Here is a 17,048-nt window from a genome sequence, read left to right as displayed (position 1 = left end):
TCTCTCCGTTTATCTGACTCTCTTCATTTTTTCCTGTCTCTCTCTCTCTCTCTCTCTCTCTCTCTGTCTGACTGTCTGTCCTGTCTTTTCTGTCTGTCTCTCTCCATCTGTCTGACCATCCCTTCATTCCTGTCTCTCTCTCCCCGACTGTTCCTTCCTTTCTGTCTCTTGGTCTCCATCTCTCTCCCTATCTCTATCTCTCTATCTTTCTGTCCATCTGTCTGTCTCCTTCGCTTCCCTCTCCCAGTCTGTATGTCCCGTTCTTTTGGTGTCTGTCCTTTCCTTTCTGTCGCCCCTCTCTCTCTCTCTCTTTCTCTCTGTGTCCATCCCCTTACTTTCTGTCTCTCTGTTTTTGTCTCTCTCAATTTCACTCTGTCCCTTCTTTCCTGTCTGTCTCCATCTTGCGCACTCTCTCTCTCTCTCTCTCTCTCTCTCTCTGCCTGTCTGTCTTTCTGTCTGTCTCTGGTCTTTAAAATCACTGATCAGTTCATCAGAAATGCTTGTGTGACTTTACAAGGTTAAGCGTTTTTATGGTTGTTATATAATTCTAGCAGAGCGGAGGGAAGAGACGCGTCCTCAGCGTCCTCGGCGTCCTCGGCGTCCTCGGCGTCCCTGAAGTGGATGGCTAAAGCAGAGTGTGTGTATAATAACAGATCACATTTCAGCTTGGACAGTTAAGGGTATTAGTTTTGCAGGTTTCTGCTTGCAGTCTGCACCACCCATACACACCAGCCTGAATAATTCAATAACACAAAAAACATCCCCAGTTCTGAATAAACACAGTAACGAGCAATAATTCATCACATCAAATGAATGCTGATGCGGCACTACAGAGCTGCTCCATTATCCAAATGCACTCCATAAACCAAATGAATAATCTGTCTCAGTTCATCCGAGGTCAGTCATCGACAAGAAACGAACAGCCCGAGCACGACAACTAGCATACAGCCAGAAGCTACATCCAGAAAATACTCCGTTAAAAACACAAGCTGGTCAGAGGTCTGATCAGGAATCACACAAACTACACAAACTACAAAACCTGTTTCTGTCACTGCAGGAATAAAGAACTTGAAAACATGAAAAACGCTCCTCTGGAAAAGCAGCACTGACTACAGTTCTTTAAAGGTGCGGTGAGTAAAATAAAAGTGTAGTGAGTCATTTAAAGGTGCGGTGAGTAAAATAAAAGTGTAGTGAGTCATTTAAAGGTGTAGTGACTAACAGTAATGTTATATATAAGTGTAATTGGTAATATAAAGACATAGTGAATAATTTAAAGGTGTAGTGAGCGATTTAAAGGTGTAGTGAGCGATTTAAAGGTGTAGTGAGTCATTTAAAGATGTAGTGAGTCATTTAAAGGTGTAGTGAGTTATTTAAAGGTGTAGTGAGCGATTTAAAGGTGTAGTGAGTCATTTAAAGATGTAGTGAGTCATTTAAAGGTGTAGTGAGTCATTTAAAGATGTAGTGAGTCATTTAAAGGTGTAGTGAGCGATTTAAAGGTGTAGTGAGTCATTTAAAGATGTAGTGAGTCATTTAAAGGTGTAGTGAGCGATTTAAAGGTGTAGTGAGTCATTTAAAGATGTAGTGAGTCATTTAAAGATGTAGTGAGTCATTTAAAGGTGTAGTGAGTCATTTAAAGATGTAGTGAGTCATTTAAAGGTGTATTGAGTCATTTAAAGATGTAGTGAGTCATTTAAAGGTGTAGTGAGTCATTTAAAGGTGTAGTGAGTCATTTAAAGGTGTATTGAGTCATTTAAAGAAGTAGCGAGTCATTTTAAGGTGTAGTGAGCGATTTAAAGGTGTAGTGAGTGATTTAAAGGTGTAGTGAGTCATTTAAAGATGTAGTGAGTCATTTAAAGGTGTATTGAGTCATTTAAAGATGTAGTGAGTCATTTAAAGGTGTATTGAGTCATTTAAAGATGTAGTGAGTCATTTAAAGGTGTAGTGAGCGATTTAAAGGTGCAGTGAGTAATTTGAGTAACAGTAATGTTATTTAAAAGTGTAATTGATCATTTAAAGGTGCAGTGAGTAATGTGAGTAACAGTAATGTTATTTAAAAGTGTAATTGATCATTTAAAGGTGTAGTATGTAACAGCACGCAGTATGATTATATTTATTATCGCCATGAGAGATTTTTGTTCTTTATATTTTCTAAACTCGTTATATTAAACAGACAGAATGCACAGAATGATCAGATTGGAAATAAATAAATAGCTAAATAAACCAGGGAAAGTGAACACTATATTACACAATAAAGTCACAATAAACGTTAAGTGCGAGCGATTATAAATTTTTAATCTGTACTGTTGATGGACTTATCTTTTTATAAACACACCCTATAATAACTACGTCTATTTCAGACTTATTACACAGCCTATTAATAATTTTGTAATAATACCTGTTCTCTCCTCCTGCTAATTTAATCAAGTCTTCCTCTCAGTGCTGCACCTCCTTCTCTGCTTCTGCTCATGACTCCGTACTTTAAATCATTTTTCCATCATTCCACACTCCTTAATCCCACCTTCGGTAAAAATAAGCTCGGTTTTCAGATGGCCGCTTTAACCAGGTGGCCCATTTTCCACATCCATCAGTTGGTAATGAAGCTCGCTAACTGTGCTTTAATGACAAGCTAAATCCAGCGCACACTTATAGACTCCTATAACCACTGAACATATCGCAGATCTGTTCGGAAATTTATCATCGCCTGATCTTTCCTCTTGATAATGTGCATACCATTCACCGAGGAATTAACCACTGCTCCAGACTAAAACAAAAAAGACCTTCAGACCATTAACTGCTCACCAAAAACCAAAAACAACAACAGGGCCAAATTGATTGTGAGGAACTGGAATCGTTTCCAGTAAATTTAATTAATATAAAATATTTTTTAGTTTCTGAAAGCTAAACGTGTCATTAAACTCCAACAGCTCTATTTTTTTTTTTAATATTATTATTATTATTATTATTATTATTATTATTCTCAGATTGCTCATGCTTGTGTTTTGTTAAATACCAAATGCATCATTAGTGTTTATTATTAGACTCTCTGCTAATATACTTCATATCCAGGCTTTATATCGGAGTTAGCAGACACTTTTTATTAACACTACAGTCAACACCAAATAACGTAACTGCACATAATTATAAAAGTGTGAAACGCTAATAATAATAATTAAATATTATTTACTGAATGTTAATTCACTTACTGTCGGAAAAAAACAAGCATTCTCTAGCTGATTTTAAAAAGCAAGGCTTAACTTTATTAAATGAACTCTAAGTCTGCAGCTAAATGACCCGAGAAACATTTAATTAAATATCACTGGGTCATAAACTACGCTCCGTTCCCTTTTTTTTTTTTTTTTTTTTTTTTTTTTTTTTTTAAAGTAGTCGACTAGTCATTTTTCCACTTGTGATTTAGAGATGATTTTTAGAGTGCGGTTAAATAAAAAATAAATCATGAGGCTCTGGGAAAACGATCCACGACAGAGTGGTGTGCTGAAGTGGAATTAAAGCTGATTATTTTCCTAAAACAGTAAATTTGACAACTAAATTCTTTTATTAATCAGTTAAAAAACACACCATACTTGTTATCCGTTTATAGTTACATTTAGTTAGTTCCTGTTGTCACTTATGTTATTGCAGCTATTGTGGATTATAAAGTAAATCAGTCATAATAATAGAAATAGTGTGTGTGTGTGATGTGAGCATCTGCGCCAACTCTATAATCTAAAACACTTTCTTTTTCGCTAATCGAATCGCACACGTGAGGCAGGAGGAATGATGCGGAGAGTACGGCTGTAAACGCCGCGTCCCAAAGCCATATGGAAGTGCTTTGCTTCCTCAGTCATGCCCCGTCGCGTTTAACCAAAGCGGCGGCTTCTGCGTCGCTGCGCTGGGACTCGCCTCCGACATGTTTTTCCATTAATTCCCCTCCAGACTCTCAGACACTGACAGCGACGACGGCGTTAAGTGCTTATTAAGTGTTTACTTCTTTTGGGGTAGCGCACACTGTAAAGCTAAATGTGATCAATATGTTAAGGGAAAAAAGGCAGTAAAAAAATGTCACTACTTCATTTAAATTTAAAATAGACCCTGAAGTGAAGAAACCCACTCTGAAGCACATCGTTGATTCCTCAGGGTGTAACGCTGGGTCACGGATTTACAGCAAGTGACGCTGAATTTCTTCAAGTTCCACAAACTGCTATTCTGTTATTGTATGAATCCCAAATCACTTTCTGTAAATAAAGCTCATCTGTCTTTTATTATATTATAACATGAGGGAGTGTGAGTACGGTGGGTTAGTGCTGTGTGTTTGGCTGCTGAGTGCTGCACTCTGATTGGTCGTCAGGTGTTGATTAGTTTTCTATAACACAGCTCTGACAGTAGCGCAGGTTTATATTAATGCGCTCGTTCTGATACTTTATCTATAGTTTCTGTAGTAACAGCTCATTCACAGGGACGTGTGCAGCGTACTGATAATAAACGGATTAAAAAAGGAGATGTTTCTGTAACGTGTATGGAAGGAGTCTCCAGTGTCAGCGCTTTGTAACAGTCAGAGGTAAAGCTGGAACTGTAAGTTTTCCGACGTCTTCAGGACAGAGGAGTTTACGCTTCTTTGCGGTTTCTCACTAACATGCGGAACAAGCTGCGATTATTTTTGTCTTATTAACTTGAAGAGAGAGAATAAAGAGAGAGAATAAAGAGGCTGGTGAGGGAATGAGTGTTTATAGCTGCTATAACGTAAGTGACAACAGGAACTAACTTGTTTTGTGATCTGTAAAATGTATGGCTATAAAGTGTGATGAGTTGCTCATTGATAAATTGAAATTGTAATCGTTGGTACGTTGCTGTGGTGTAAGAGGAATAAGACACTTGGGGACGTGCTGTTATAGGAAAATAATCAACTTCAGTAAAACGTCAAAAAAAGTAGGACTTGTTTAATAAATAAAAACTGTAATCGATGGAAAATTGTTGTTGTATAAGAGAAATAAAAGTCAGTATTTTACTGTAACAGTGAATATCGCAGCACAAACTCAGGTCTAATCACCTTCCTTCCACAAGGTTCTGAATCTGTGTATGAATCGGTTCAGCAGGGCCGCAGTAACTCCGCCTCACACAGGCCGTGGTGGAAGATCTTCTCCAGCAGTCGGAGGCCACCAAAGCGCATTCTCTGCACCTCTAGAGCTCCTGAAAAGCCTCGCTGGGAAGTGAGTCGGTGCTGCAACAATGCCCTCTTTGTCCCGCACCAACACCGTAACACACCAGCCAAGCCTTTGATTCCTGGCCAAGACAAACTGCTGCGCTGGGTTACGGGCCTTGTAGCCAAACATTATGCTTGTGTTTAATATTCTACAGTCTGTCTGCATTTCGCCTGCTGTCAATCAGAACAGCGGGCCACTGAGGGACGGCTGGCCATTACTTCATCCCGCTAAATGAGTACAGGAGCCAGTTTATTATGACTGGAAAATTATTCACACTGACAAACAGCCGATTGGATGATAAGCCATTCATGTGTGTGTGTGTGTGTGTGTGTGTGTGTGTGTGTGTGTGTGTGTTTGTGTTTGCTCACTGAAATGAGCACCGTAATGAATATTAATCAATCAGGGACGTCACGGAACGTTTTATTTCTGCTCTGATTTAATCACTCATCATGAAAATGTGTTTTATTTCTCCGTGTTTATGTTGGTTGTTGTTGGTGTGCTGCTAGCGATGAGCTCCTCGTGCTGAGTTTGAGGTGTATGATGTTTATGGTGTTTGAACAGTGTGTCTCAGTGCTCAGTGCTCGCTGAACTGAAGTGCTCTCTCTCCCTCTCTCTCTCTCTCTCTCTCAGATTTTTATTTTTGGTTTTAAATATGTCCGGAGACGACTCTTTGAGTTAAATTTCCTGCTAGGTCAAGCACAAAATGGCAATATATGTTAGCAGAAAAAATAAAATTGAACAGAACTCTGTCATTAACACAGCAACTGGATTCTCAACTCCGGTCAAATCTAGAATATTAACTGATTTTCGATATTATAAAGCCACGGGAAACGTTGTGTATTTTGAACAGATATGGTGCCAAAAAGGGGCTCTATGTGAAGTCACTGATGACGAACTGTTTTTTGCGTTACTTGTTAGCAGGTAACCGGAATTATTACCTGAGTAATGTCTTTATGTTTATGAAAATTATAATAAAAGATTCTCTGAAATTCAATTCCATGTTCTGCTAAATGTTCGCTAATTAAACACATCATAAAGTATTAACACCATAAAGATGTTTTATCAGATGACTTGTATTGTAGAAGGATGCTGTACTTCCTCCTCTTGATATTTTCACAGTTTGTGGTCTGCTCTGATTTAATCACTCATCATGAAAATACGTCCAGATCGCCGTCGTCTGTTCAATACAGCGCCAACGTACACCACGGGTACGCCACGGAGCATCAGCTGGTGTCAGAGCGTCAGACTTTTAACAATAAACATCGTCACAAAACCACTTTACAGAAACACGGATGTAGATTTAGATCCCTAGCGACGCATCCAGAGGGGCACATATTTATTACTCTCAATGATCATCGATTCTTGTCACTCGTTTATCTTGTGATTTTCCAAACATTCCCTCCTGCGATGAAAAAAATAAAAATAAAATGCAACCTTTTTTTTCGCTTTTCTTCATGGTTAAATATAATGAGTGTTTGTGCATTAAGTCAGGAATAGATGGGGTGTCGAAACACACTTCAGTGCCCAAAGAGAATAAAAAAAAAAGATTACAAAAGCCTATTCACTATTATTCACTGTGAGAAAGACAGAATTACACACCTCAGGGTTGCCAGATTGGGTTATAAGTGTCATTAAAGCTCGTTAGCACCCCCGACTGAGAAGATGAGGGATTCCCTAAAGAGTGCACACTCACTGTACACACACACACACACACACACACACACACACACACCCTAACACATCTCAGCTCAGTTGTGTTTAATGAAATGAGTTTAGTGCTCCTATTCATCATGTCCTGGGGGTGAAACAGACGAGTTTTAGGGTTAGAAGCGTTCTTTTTGTTCTTATTTGTTCGTAAATCGAGCCAAAATCTAAACAAGACCGAGTTCATATCACAGACAAGTCATAAAACAAACCGCGAAACACACACAGTGACGTCCAAAAAAACAAAGCAAAGGTCATTTTCATTTTAAGCAATTCTATTGTTTAAACTAAACTCAGCTAATAAAGTTCACAAAGGTCTGAAGAAGCATCGAGGATTTCACGAACACTAAAGAGCAGGTTGTTAAAGAGGACATTACGAAGTGGAGTTACTGCATCACCCTCAAGTTGATTATTTTCCTCTAACAGCACGTCCCCAAGTGTTTTATTCCTCTTACACCACAGCAACTCACCAACAATTACACTCTCTATCTGTTTCTAGTTACATTTAATGTCTGTGAAACGAGTCGATTCCTGCTGTCACTTACGTTACAGCAGCTATAAACACTCGTTCCCTCACCAGCCTCTTTATTCTCTCTCTTTATTCTCTCTCTTCTAGTCAATAAGACAAATAAACGCAGCTTCTTCCGCATGTTAGTGAGAAACCGTAAAGAAGCGTAAACTCCTCTGTCCTGAAGACGTCCGAAAACTTACAGTTCAGCTTCACCTCTGGCACTGGAGACTCCTTCCATCAATGTTAAATAAACGTCTCCTTACAGTAAAATCTGTTTATATGGAACGTCTGCTGTACGAGTTCCTGTGAATGAGCTGTTGCTATAGAAACAATAATGCATTAGAACAAGCGCATTAATATAAACCTGCGCTACTCTCAGAGCTGCTGTTATAGAAAACTAATCAGCACCTGACGACCAATCAGAATGCAGAACTCAGCAGCACATGTGTGTACATATGTATTAAAAAAAAAAAAAAGCTACAAAAGAGGAACAGAGTGTAAACAGGACGTTTAAAACTATCAGCACAATTCCACGTAAATCATCACCTTAAAATCATTACTAAGATTCAATTTCACTTCATTTAACCTTTAATTCCTGTTTCAGTTTTTTTAATACAGAAATTAGCAACATGCAGCTGATTTTACTTTATTCTTCTATTTTAAAACTGCACTTTTCTTGTCAATTTTTAATTTTTTTTATATTAAAATAATTTGTTGCAAAATATTTACTTCTTAGAAATGTGTAAACACTCCTTGTGATATCACAAGCAGAATACTTTCTACTTTTTTTATATATATATCTGTATTATGAAGTAAACATGAGCTTTTAATTATTCTAACATCATGTGTAACATTTAATCAACGAGAGAAGAACGCTTTTTGTGTTTATTTCTGGACCGATATTTGTGTTACTGTCACATCCTGAATAATCTACAGTGATGAGTGTTATGAGACTCGCTTGTGTCCGACCGGTTTAAAGCGTATCCACATGATGGAATTTTATTATTATTTTTATTAAATTTATGTTACTATTACAGCAACAGTAAGCGACAGCGTGCTGGATTCTGAAAGCTCAGTGGAAAAAGAGTAAAGATCTCCGAAGCCAGGACAGAACCGTATTCAATTCTGTAACACCCTTTAGGTTAGTAAGTGGCGTAAATCACATCATCGCTCCTCTTAAAGAAAATGAAAAACAGAACACGCGACATGCTGCTTTCACTGTTTACTGCGATGCTACTGCCCCCTGCAGGACACCAGAGGAAGTACACCTTTACCACCACAATGTACATAGTCCTGAAATTTCAGAAAATGTTTTCAACCAGCAAGTGACAATCCACGTTTCATATATATATATATATATATATATGTGTGTGTATATGAGGTGAATTTAGTGAATGAGGTGAATATATATATACAGTTCTCTGTGCAAAAGTCTTAGGCACATGCAAAGAAATGCTGTAAAGACGCCTTCAAAAATAATGAAATTAAATGTTTCTACATTAAAAAAATCCTATAAAGAGCAGTAAACAGTAATAAATGAAACAAAGTCAGTATTTAATGTGACAATCCTTCACTTTAAATAAATAAAGCAGTATCTGAGGTGCAGTGTGTGCAGTTTTATAAGGAAATGAGCTGGAAGTGTTACTGAGCATCTTGCAGAAGCAGCCACAGTTCTTCTGGAGACTTTGACTGTCGACTCGCTTCTTATTTCTGCAGCGAAACCCAGCAGCCTTCATTATGTTTTTATCTGAAAAGTGTCTCTTATGGAATCTGCTGCTTTCTTTACTGACATACAAACATTTTTCTGTAACGTTTCATTTTGTGCTGGAAAACTAATGTTTGGAATCTAAAATGTTTTTGTACTGAATCAATAATGTAGAAGTCAGAAAATAAACATCTATAACAAAGTTTGTACTAAAAAAAAAATAGGGTGCCAAGACTTTTGCACAGTACTGTATATGAGGTGAATATGTTCTTAGATCAGAAATCAGAGAATAAAGGTCAGGTTTAACTCCTGAGTTTTAGAAGCGAGTTCTCACCTGCGACTGCTCTTCTTTTCCGTCTCCTCCCGCGCCTCAGACTTCTCCTCCTCCACCTTCTCTTTCTTCAGCTTTTTTGAGATGCGCTCTCTCATTTCCTTCTTCCTCATTTTTTCATCGTCGTCGTCGTCATCATCATCATCATCATCATCCTGGTCCTGTGTTTCATCGTCTCCCTGGACAGCAGGATCGGAAGCAGAGAGAGGGTTGAGATAGTTTTAATTTCTGGAAATAAGATGATAAAAAATAAAACACAGGATAATAAAAGTGCACACACCTCGGAAGCGTCTCCTTGACTCGTTTTGCTGTGAAAAAATTTCAGGTTTTACAACCAGCATCTATATGTCATCTATACATCAGCTCCATCCATACTACAGGAACACAATGACAAATATACGCAGTAGAAATTGTATAGAAACGTCTAAGATATGAATTAAACACAGCGTCTGACGTCTGATCACCTGTCCACGGCGGGAACGGAGCTCAGCTTGGGGTCATCCTTCAGAAGGTCATGACTGCTTTTACTTTTTCCTTTCATGGTCTGGAAGAAAAATATATTCTTCACACATAATAACACATACACCAAGAACCAAAAATAAATCGCTCTTGCAGCAAACACAAAAGTATTGACACCCATCTTTAAAATTAATATATGTACAACAAGTGCTCCTGAGCTTTATATATACAGTGCTGAGCAAAAGTTTTTTTTTTAGTGCAAACTTTGTTATAGATGTTTATTTTCTGACTTCTACATTATTGATTCAGTACAAAAACATTTTAAATTCCAAACATTAGTTTTTCAGCACAAAATGAAACGTTACAGAAAAATGTTTGTATGTCAGTAAAGAAAGCAGCAGATTCCATAAGAGACACTTTTCAGATAAAAACATAATGAAGGCTGCTGGGTTTCGCTGCAGAAATAAGAAGCGAGTCGACAGTCAAAGTCTCCAGAAGAACTGTGGCTGCTTCTGCAAGATGCTCAGTAACACTTCCAGCTCATTTCCTTATAAAACTGCACACACTGCACCTCAGATACTGCTTTATTTATTTAAAGTGAAGGATCGTCACATTAAATACTGACTTTGTTTCATTTATTACTGTTTACTGCTCTTTATAGGATTTTTTAATGTAGAAACATTTAATTTCATTATGTATATATATAATGTGTGTGTGTGTGTATATATAGACAGATAGATAGATACACACACACACATTATATATATATATATATATATATGTATATATATATATATATATATATATATATATATATATATATATATATATATATATATATATATATAGGGGAGGCTGATGTTTATTTAATTTCATAAAAATGCCATTGTACTGCCAATTAAAAAGAACTACAAATTTACAAAATCATTGCCACCCTTCAGGTTCGATTTTTGGTCACGCTACTTGTCCCCAGGTGAGAATAACGACATTATGTCTCTCTCTAACAAGGTTGAAGATCTCAGACTCTCATCCATGGGCATTTTAAAACATTTCTTCACATCCTCAGGTGTGTGCATCTGGACGTCCTCTTTAATTCTGCTTTTCGAGATGGACGTTCAGATGGATGCAAAAACACTACAATTGGTCCTGCAATCATTTCTGTGCTGATTTAAATGTGCATGTGAGATATCTTCCTGCTCAAAAATTCACCTGCAAGCAAGCCCTAACCTCCTGGCAGAGGCAACCAGGTTTGGAGTTAAAATGTTCTGGCATCTAGCAGAACTCAAGATCAATCTTCACACGCCTCAGTGATTCACCTCCTTATCTTACAGAAGGGCAGAAAATTTCAGAAACAGACTTCGCTAACCTTGCTGCTCAACTACGATACAAAAAAAACTAAAGCAGTAAACATCAAAACATCAAAACCCAAATATTTCTCAGATAATCGATAACGGTCATTGTGGAGAGATTATATTTTACATTTCCTATTTCTCTGCATGATTTTAAGTCCATTTAATAAATATAAAAGCTCACCTGGCTGACTTGAGTGACCATTTCCTCTTCCTCTTCTGCTTCCTCACCAAATGACAGCAAACTAAAATTTCTGCTCAGAAAGAAAGAATAATCATGAAAATCAAGAGACATCCTTTATTTTTACAGTAATAAAACACATAATAAAACATGCTGCATTTTAAAGGTAAACTCCAGCACTTTTTATTCTTTTTACTCCAAACTCACATAGAATAGATCTTAAGGGGCAGCTGTTCAACTCTGTGTAAAACTTCTTCATTAAATCCTTCAGTTAAAGGTGTTTCAATATAATTTAAGATGGAACTACTTTTCTCGTGGTAGTTGTGCGTCTCTGATGGCGTATGGATACCACAAATCTTTCAGGAAAGTGTAAAATAAATAACTGGAACTACTTTTAACAGTATTAAAAAAGTCCATAAGAGGAGCTTTGGGAAGATTTTCTCTCGCGTCTGTCTCGTCTGAACTCCGACACTCTTCCTGTGGAACGCCTGCAGATTTCCATTTCTGTTTTACAGTCGCGTCATTTAAAGCTTTATTTAACGACAGAGTTGTATATCGGCTCTTATGCTGTGTGTACAACTTGAAAAACTGGAATTAAAGAGTTATTTGGTTAGTGCTTGATTTATTTTTAAAGTAGATGTGATAATTCACTGTTAGTGCTGCTGAAAATGACATGAAAGAACATGTTGATCAAAAAAATCTTGCAGAAAATGAATTTAATAAATGAAATGTTAATTATCATCCAGGATTTTGTGATTTCTAATACAAACAGAAACGCTAATGTCAGCTTCAAATCTTAAAATCACACTGTTAATTCTTCTAACTTCTTCACTATAAGAGCCACCACGTTGAAGTGACGTCACGGAGAATTCCAAGCTCTTGAAAAACTTTCCAAGTTGGAAGTATGAGCTGTATAAACGGATCTTTCCTACTGGGAATTCAGACACTTCACAGGTCCCACTTGGTCATGAACACAGCATTAGACTTCCTGTCCGAGTTTGAAGCTTCAGTTCTTATCAGTGATGATCTCACACACACACACACACACACACACACACACACACACACACACACACACACACACACGCTCTCTCACTTCGTTGCCTTGGACTGAGATTTCTTTCCCTCCTCTTTGTGTTTCTCTTTCTTGACTCGTATCTCACGAGGCACGATGTCATCGAAGGGAGAATGTAAGACCTGTGGAAGAGGAAACAGCTGCTTTAAAAAAAAAACATCTCACAGATAATCAGACGTTCCAGAGATCAGACCTGGACGTACCTCTGTAGATCTGATCTTGTGTGGCTTTAGCGGTCGCTCGTTGCTGTCACACTCCACCTCCGCTAACCGTAACATGTTGTACACCGTGTCACCCGTCACCTGAAACCAGGCGCTTCGTTAACTTCTCATCACATCGGCACAGAAATAAATACTCAAACACTTCACATGTTTCATTAAAGACAGAGAAATAACTCAGATCATCTCTAAAGGTTGACTGATACTTCTGCGTGAGCGTCAGGAAGTCGTGCACAAGTGAAGTACTCATATTTGCACATGTAACGCGAGTGTGTCCTCTAGGAGGCGCTGTCGCATGAAACACACCAGAATTACACTGAGAAGAAGCTGAAAACACCTCGAGTTCCCTGCTGCACTGTAGGAGTAATGAACGGAAGAGAACACGGACATCATGACGTTTTGTGTGAGCTGGAGACGCATCCACAGCGTGGAAATCATCTCAAGGGTGATGCTTCTCTTGTCCTCTGCAGCGTGGGCTCTTGTGAAGAACTTCTGGAGTCTTCTGTGAATGAGATGCTACTTCCTCTGACATGTCGCTCAGAAGTGAGCTGCCAGCGTATTGCTCAACTAGCCAAACTAGTACATTATGGTTATGATTTAAAGCCATGGAAACTAAAATAGCTAAAATAGTTTAAATGTTCATTTATATGCCCATGTTAGCTCTCATGTGTGCTAAGCTGAAATACAGAGTTCAGCTCAGTCCAGAATTCTCCACTGAGATGCCAGTGATCCTCATCCCTTCTGCTCTCCGGACCTGCCTGGTCCATCCTGATGCCCTGCTTCTAGTTGGAGCTCTCAGAGTTCTCATCACTTCTAATCACTCGCTGCTGCTGAGGATGGACGCACACGGACAGCCTGAAGATCACCGAGATTACTGAAGATGGTTCCACTCAGAAACCATGAAGATAGCTTTAGGACTGCAGTTGCTATCATAGCTTTAGGACTGCAATTCCCACGAACAGTTTGTCTCTCAAGTCTCCGTCAGTGAACAGCTGATAACGTCAACAAAACAGTCTTCATGTGAAAACTGTGATGAATTTCCTGGTTACACAACTGCACTATTTGTTCACTGTTTGTGGCACACAGTTATAGAAGGGAATGATTTATAATCGCACTATCCGGTGTCTCCCAGATGATGATGGGTTCCATTTCGAGTCTGGTTCCTCTCAAGGTTCCTTCACAGCCTCTCAAGGCTCATTAGGGATAAATTTATTCATTTATAATTTATATCCTGAATGTATATATTTCTGTAAAGCTGCTTTGTGACAATGTCCAGTGCTAAAAGCATAAATATAAATGTTTATAAATAGTGTTTCTGAAGCGTTGAACACGTCTGCACTCAGCCGTATGAGCAGCTCTCGCATCGAAACACTTCAATATAACTATAGTGTTTAAATCCACGATTAAATGAAATCCCTCGCTGAATGATGAAGCTTTAGATTTGATTGTTATTGCGTTGCTGTGCTTTACATCACCTACACTGTGTGTTTATTAGGAGTGTGTTAGAAGAAAGTAAAGTGGACATTATAATCAGCTACAGCTGTTATAAAGCCTCACACTTTATATCACATATTAATCTTAATACAATATCGTGCCTGTAGTTTTCTGTAAATTACCGCGTTATACAGTACCGTGATCATGTCGCTGCGTGTGAAGCGAGCAGGACGCACACGGGAAACTCGCTCGGCTGATCAGCGTGAGAGTTTAATCACAGACGAGGAGTGTTTATTAAAGACACCGGTCTGAGAAACACACACACTGAATCTGTTTACACTGAGATTTATAGAAACGCTGCGTTTTTCATCCGTTTCTGCGGCGAGACGTTTTAAGGTTTATAACAGACCACACTTTCAGAAAGCAGTTTCACAGCACGAGCTCGTCCACAGAAGACGGAAAGTTCTGGATCAGAAGAAGGAAAGTTTTACTGTTTACACTTCAGATGTATTTTGAGAAGTATTACACTGAATTAAATAAATTTCATCTGAATTTGATTAAATCCACAAAAGAAATGTCATGACGTTATTTATCTCATTAAAGGCTTGTGTGTGTGTAACCGACACGCCTCTCCACTAAACAACAGATTTTATTTCATCTAATTATTATTTCTTTTACTTAACTGCTGCGCTGCAAAATAATATTTTACTAAGTGAAAATATTCTGGAATCTACTCTAATCTGTCCAATATTTCTCATTAACAGATTACAGTAACACAAAAATAACACTAACAATCCTCTTTCTAAACATTTCTCTAATTTAATTTAAAGCATAAAATTGTCTAGTTCTACAGGAACAAAGTTTCTTCTTATTTCTACGATTGAAATAATTTAAAGAAACAGGACAAATTTAAGCTTTAAATGAGGAAAAAAGTTTTTTCTAGAAATATAAAATTGAAATAAACCTAACATTCTGATCATAATCTCATTTACTTTACTGCAGATTAAAATATTATTATTCATTATCATCATGCAGATTTATCTTTATGAGTTTCTTCAGTGTAAATGCGAATCTTAAATGCCTTGAGCTGACTCCTGGGCTGTATGTGTGTGTGTCTGTGTGTGTGTGTTGTGTTGTGTTTCAGTGTTGTGTGTGTGTGTCTCTGTCTGTGTCTGTGTATACGTTGTGTCTCAGTGTTGTGTGTGTATACGTTGTGTTTCAGTGCTGTGTGTGTGTGTCTGTGTGTGTGTGTATATGTTGTGTTTCAGCGTTGTGTGTGTGTGTCTGTGTTGTGTTTCAGTGATGTGAGTGTGTGTGTGTCTGTGTGTGTGTGTGTGTGTGTGTGTGTGTAAAGTCACCTTTCCGAATATAGTGTGCTTGTTGTTGAGTTCGTCGGCTCGGCCCAGAGTGAAGAAAAACTGGCTGCCGTTATCGTGAGGTCCAGCGTTAGCCATCGCCACCAAACCTCTCCTGATAAACCGCAACCTGGAGTGGAACTCATCCTGCACACACACACACACACACATCACTGAAACACAAACTATACACACACACAACGATGAAACACAAACTATAGTTTAGTTTAGTTTAGTTTAGTTTAGTTTATTGTCCTTTCGGAAATTCTTTTTGTATCTGTGGCAACTCTTCAGTAATCAACAACAATAATTAACAAGTACAAACAAACATCAACAGGTTACAACACATTACAAATAAATACAACCAGCATCAAACAACATCCCTTTCACAACGACAGAATCACTGCCATACGCGTAAAATGACAACTGTGATATCACAAAAATGTATTTAACAGAGCTATACTGGAGGATATAAAAGATCTTTGTGCACGGCAGTCCGTAATAATGGCACCCTGTACCTTCGACCAGATGGTAATAACGCATATTCTCCATAAAGACGATGTGATGCATCCTGAAGAATTTCATGGCTTTTCCTCACAGCTCAAAATTCACACAGTTTTATCATACTGTGCTGTTGTTTACCTGCAATCTGACTAGCCATATTAACAATAAAACTTTACACACACACACATCACTGAAACACAAACTATACACACACACACAACGATGAAACACAAACTATACACACACACACACATCACTGAAACACAAGCTATACACACACACACACATCACTGAAACACAAACTATACACACACACACACATCACTGAAACACAAACTATACACACACACAACGATGAAACACAAACTATACACACACACACACACATCACTGAAACACAAACTATACACACACACACACATCACTGAAACACAAACTATACACACACACACAACGATGAAACACAAACTATACACACACACACATCACTGAAACACAAACTATACACACACACACACACAACGATGAAACACAAACTATACACACACACACACCACTGAAACACAAACTATACACACACACACAACGATGAAACACAAACTATACACACACATACACCACTGAAACACAAACTATACACACACCTCACTGAAACACATACTAGAGACACACACACAACAGTGAAACACAACAGATACATATACACACACAACACTGAAACACAAACTATACACACACACACACACCACTGAAACACAAACTATACACATACACACACACACACACACAACACTGAAACACAAACTATACACACACTCACACACCAGAAAGCACAAGATTGTGCTCCAATATAGAACATAGAGGATGAAGAAGAACTGACAGGTACACAGGCCACGCCTCCCATTAACACTGACAGGTACACAGGCCACGCCCCCCATTAACACTGACAGGTACACAGGCCACGCCTCCTCCATTAACAGTGACAGGTACACAGGCCACGCCTCCTCCATTAACACTGACAGGT

General features: G+C 38.2%; 1 protein-coding gene across 1 annotated transcript in view; it reads right to left on the bottom strand.

Moving 5' to 3' along the window:
* The window catches only part of cwc27 (CWC27 spliceosome associated cyclophilin), a 49,793-nt gene that overhangs the window by 30,808 nt on the left and 1,937 nt on the right, over window positions 1-17,048 (bottom strand). The window contains exons 4-10 of the mRNA XM_053241105.1: window positions 15,524-15,667; window positions 12,717-12,815; window positions 12,535-12,635; window positions 11,442-11,511; window positions 9,914-9,993; window positions 9,730-9,757; window positions 9,453-9,628 (exon numbers count right to left, since the gene is read on the bottom strand). Coding sequence (XP_053097080.1) covers window positions 9,453-9,628; window positions 9,730-9,757; window positions 9,914-9,993; window positions 11,442-11,511; window positions 12,535-12,635; window positions 12,717-12,815; window positions 15,524-15,667 — 698 coding nt within the window. The remainder of the gene's footprint in view (window positions 1-9,452; window positions 9,629-9,729; window positions 9,758-9,913; window positions 9,994-11,441; window positions 11,512-12,534; window positions 12,636-12,716; window positions 12,816-15,523; window positions 15,668-17,048) is intronic.

The sequence above is a fragment of the Pangasianodon hypophthalmus genome, chromosome 17, assembly GCF_027358585.1.
Source record: "Pangasianodon hypophthalmus isolate fPanHyp1 chromosome 17, fPanHyp1.pri, whole genome shotgun sequence".
Classification (NCBI taxonomy): domain Eukaryota; kingdom Metazoa; phylum Chordata; class Actinopteri; order Siluriformes; family Pangasiidae; genus Pangasianodon; species Pangasianodon hypophthalmus.
The sequence above is the reverse complement of the archived record's forward strand: the minus strand, read 5'-3'. Positions and strand labels throughout refer to the sequence as shown.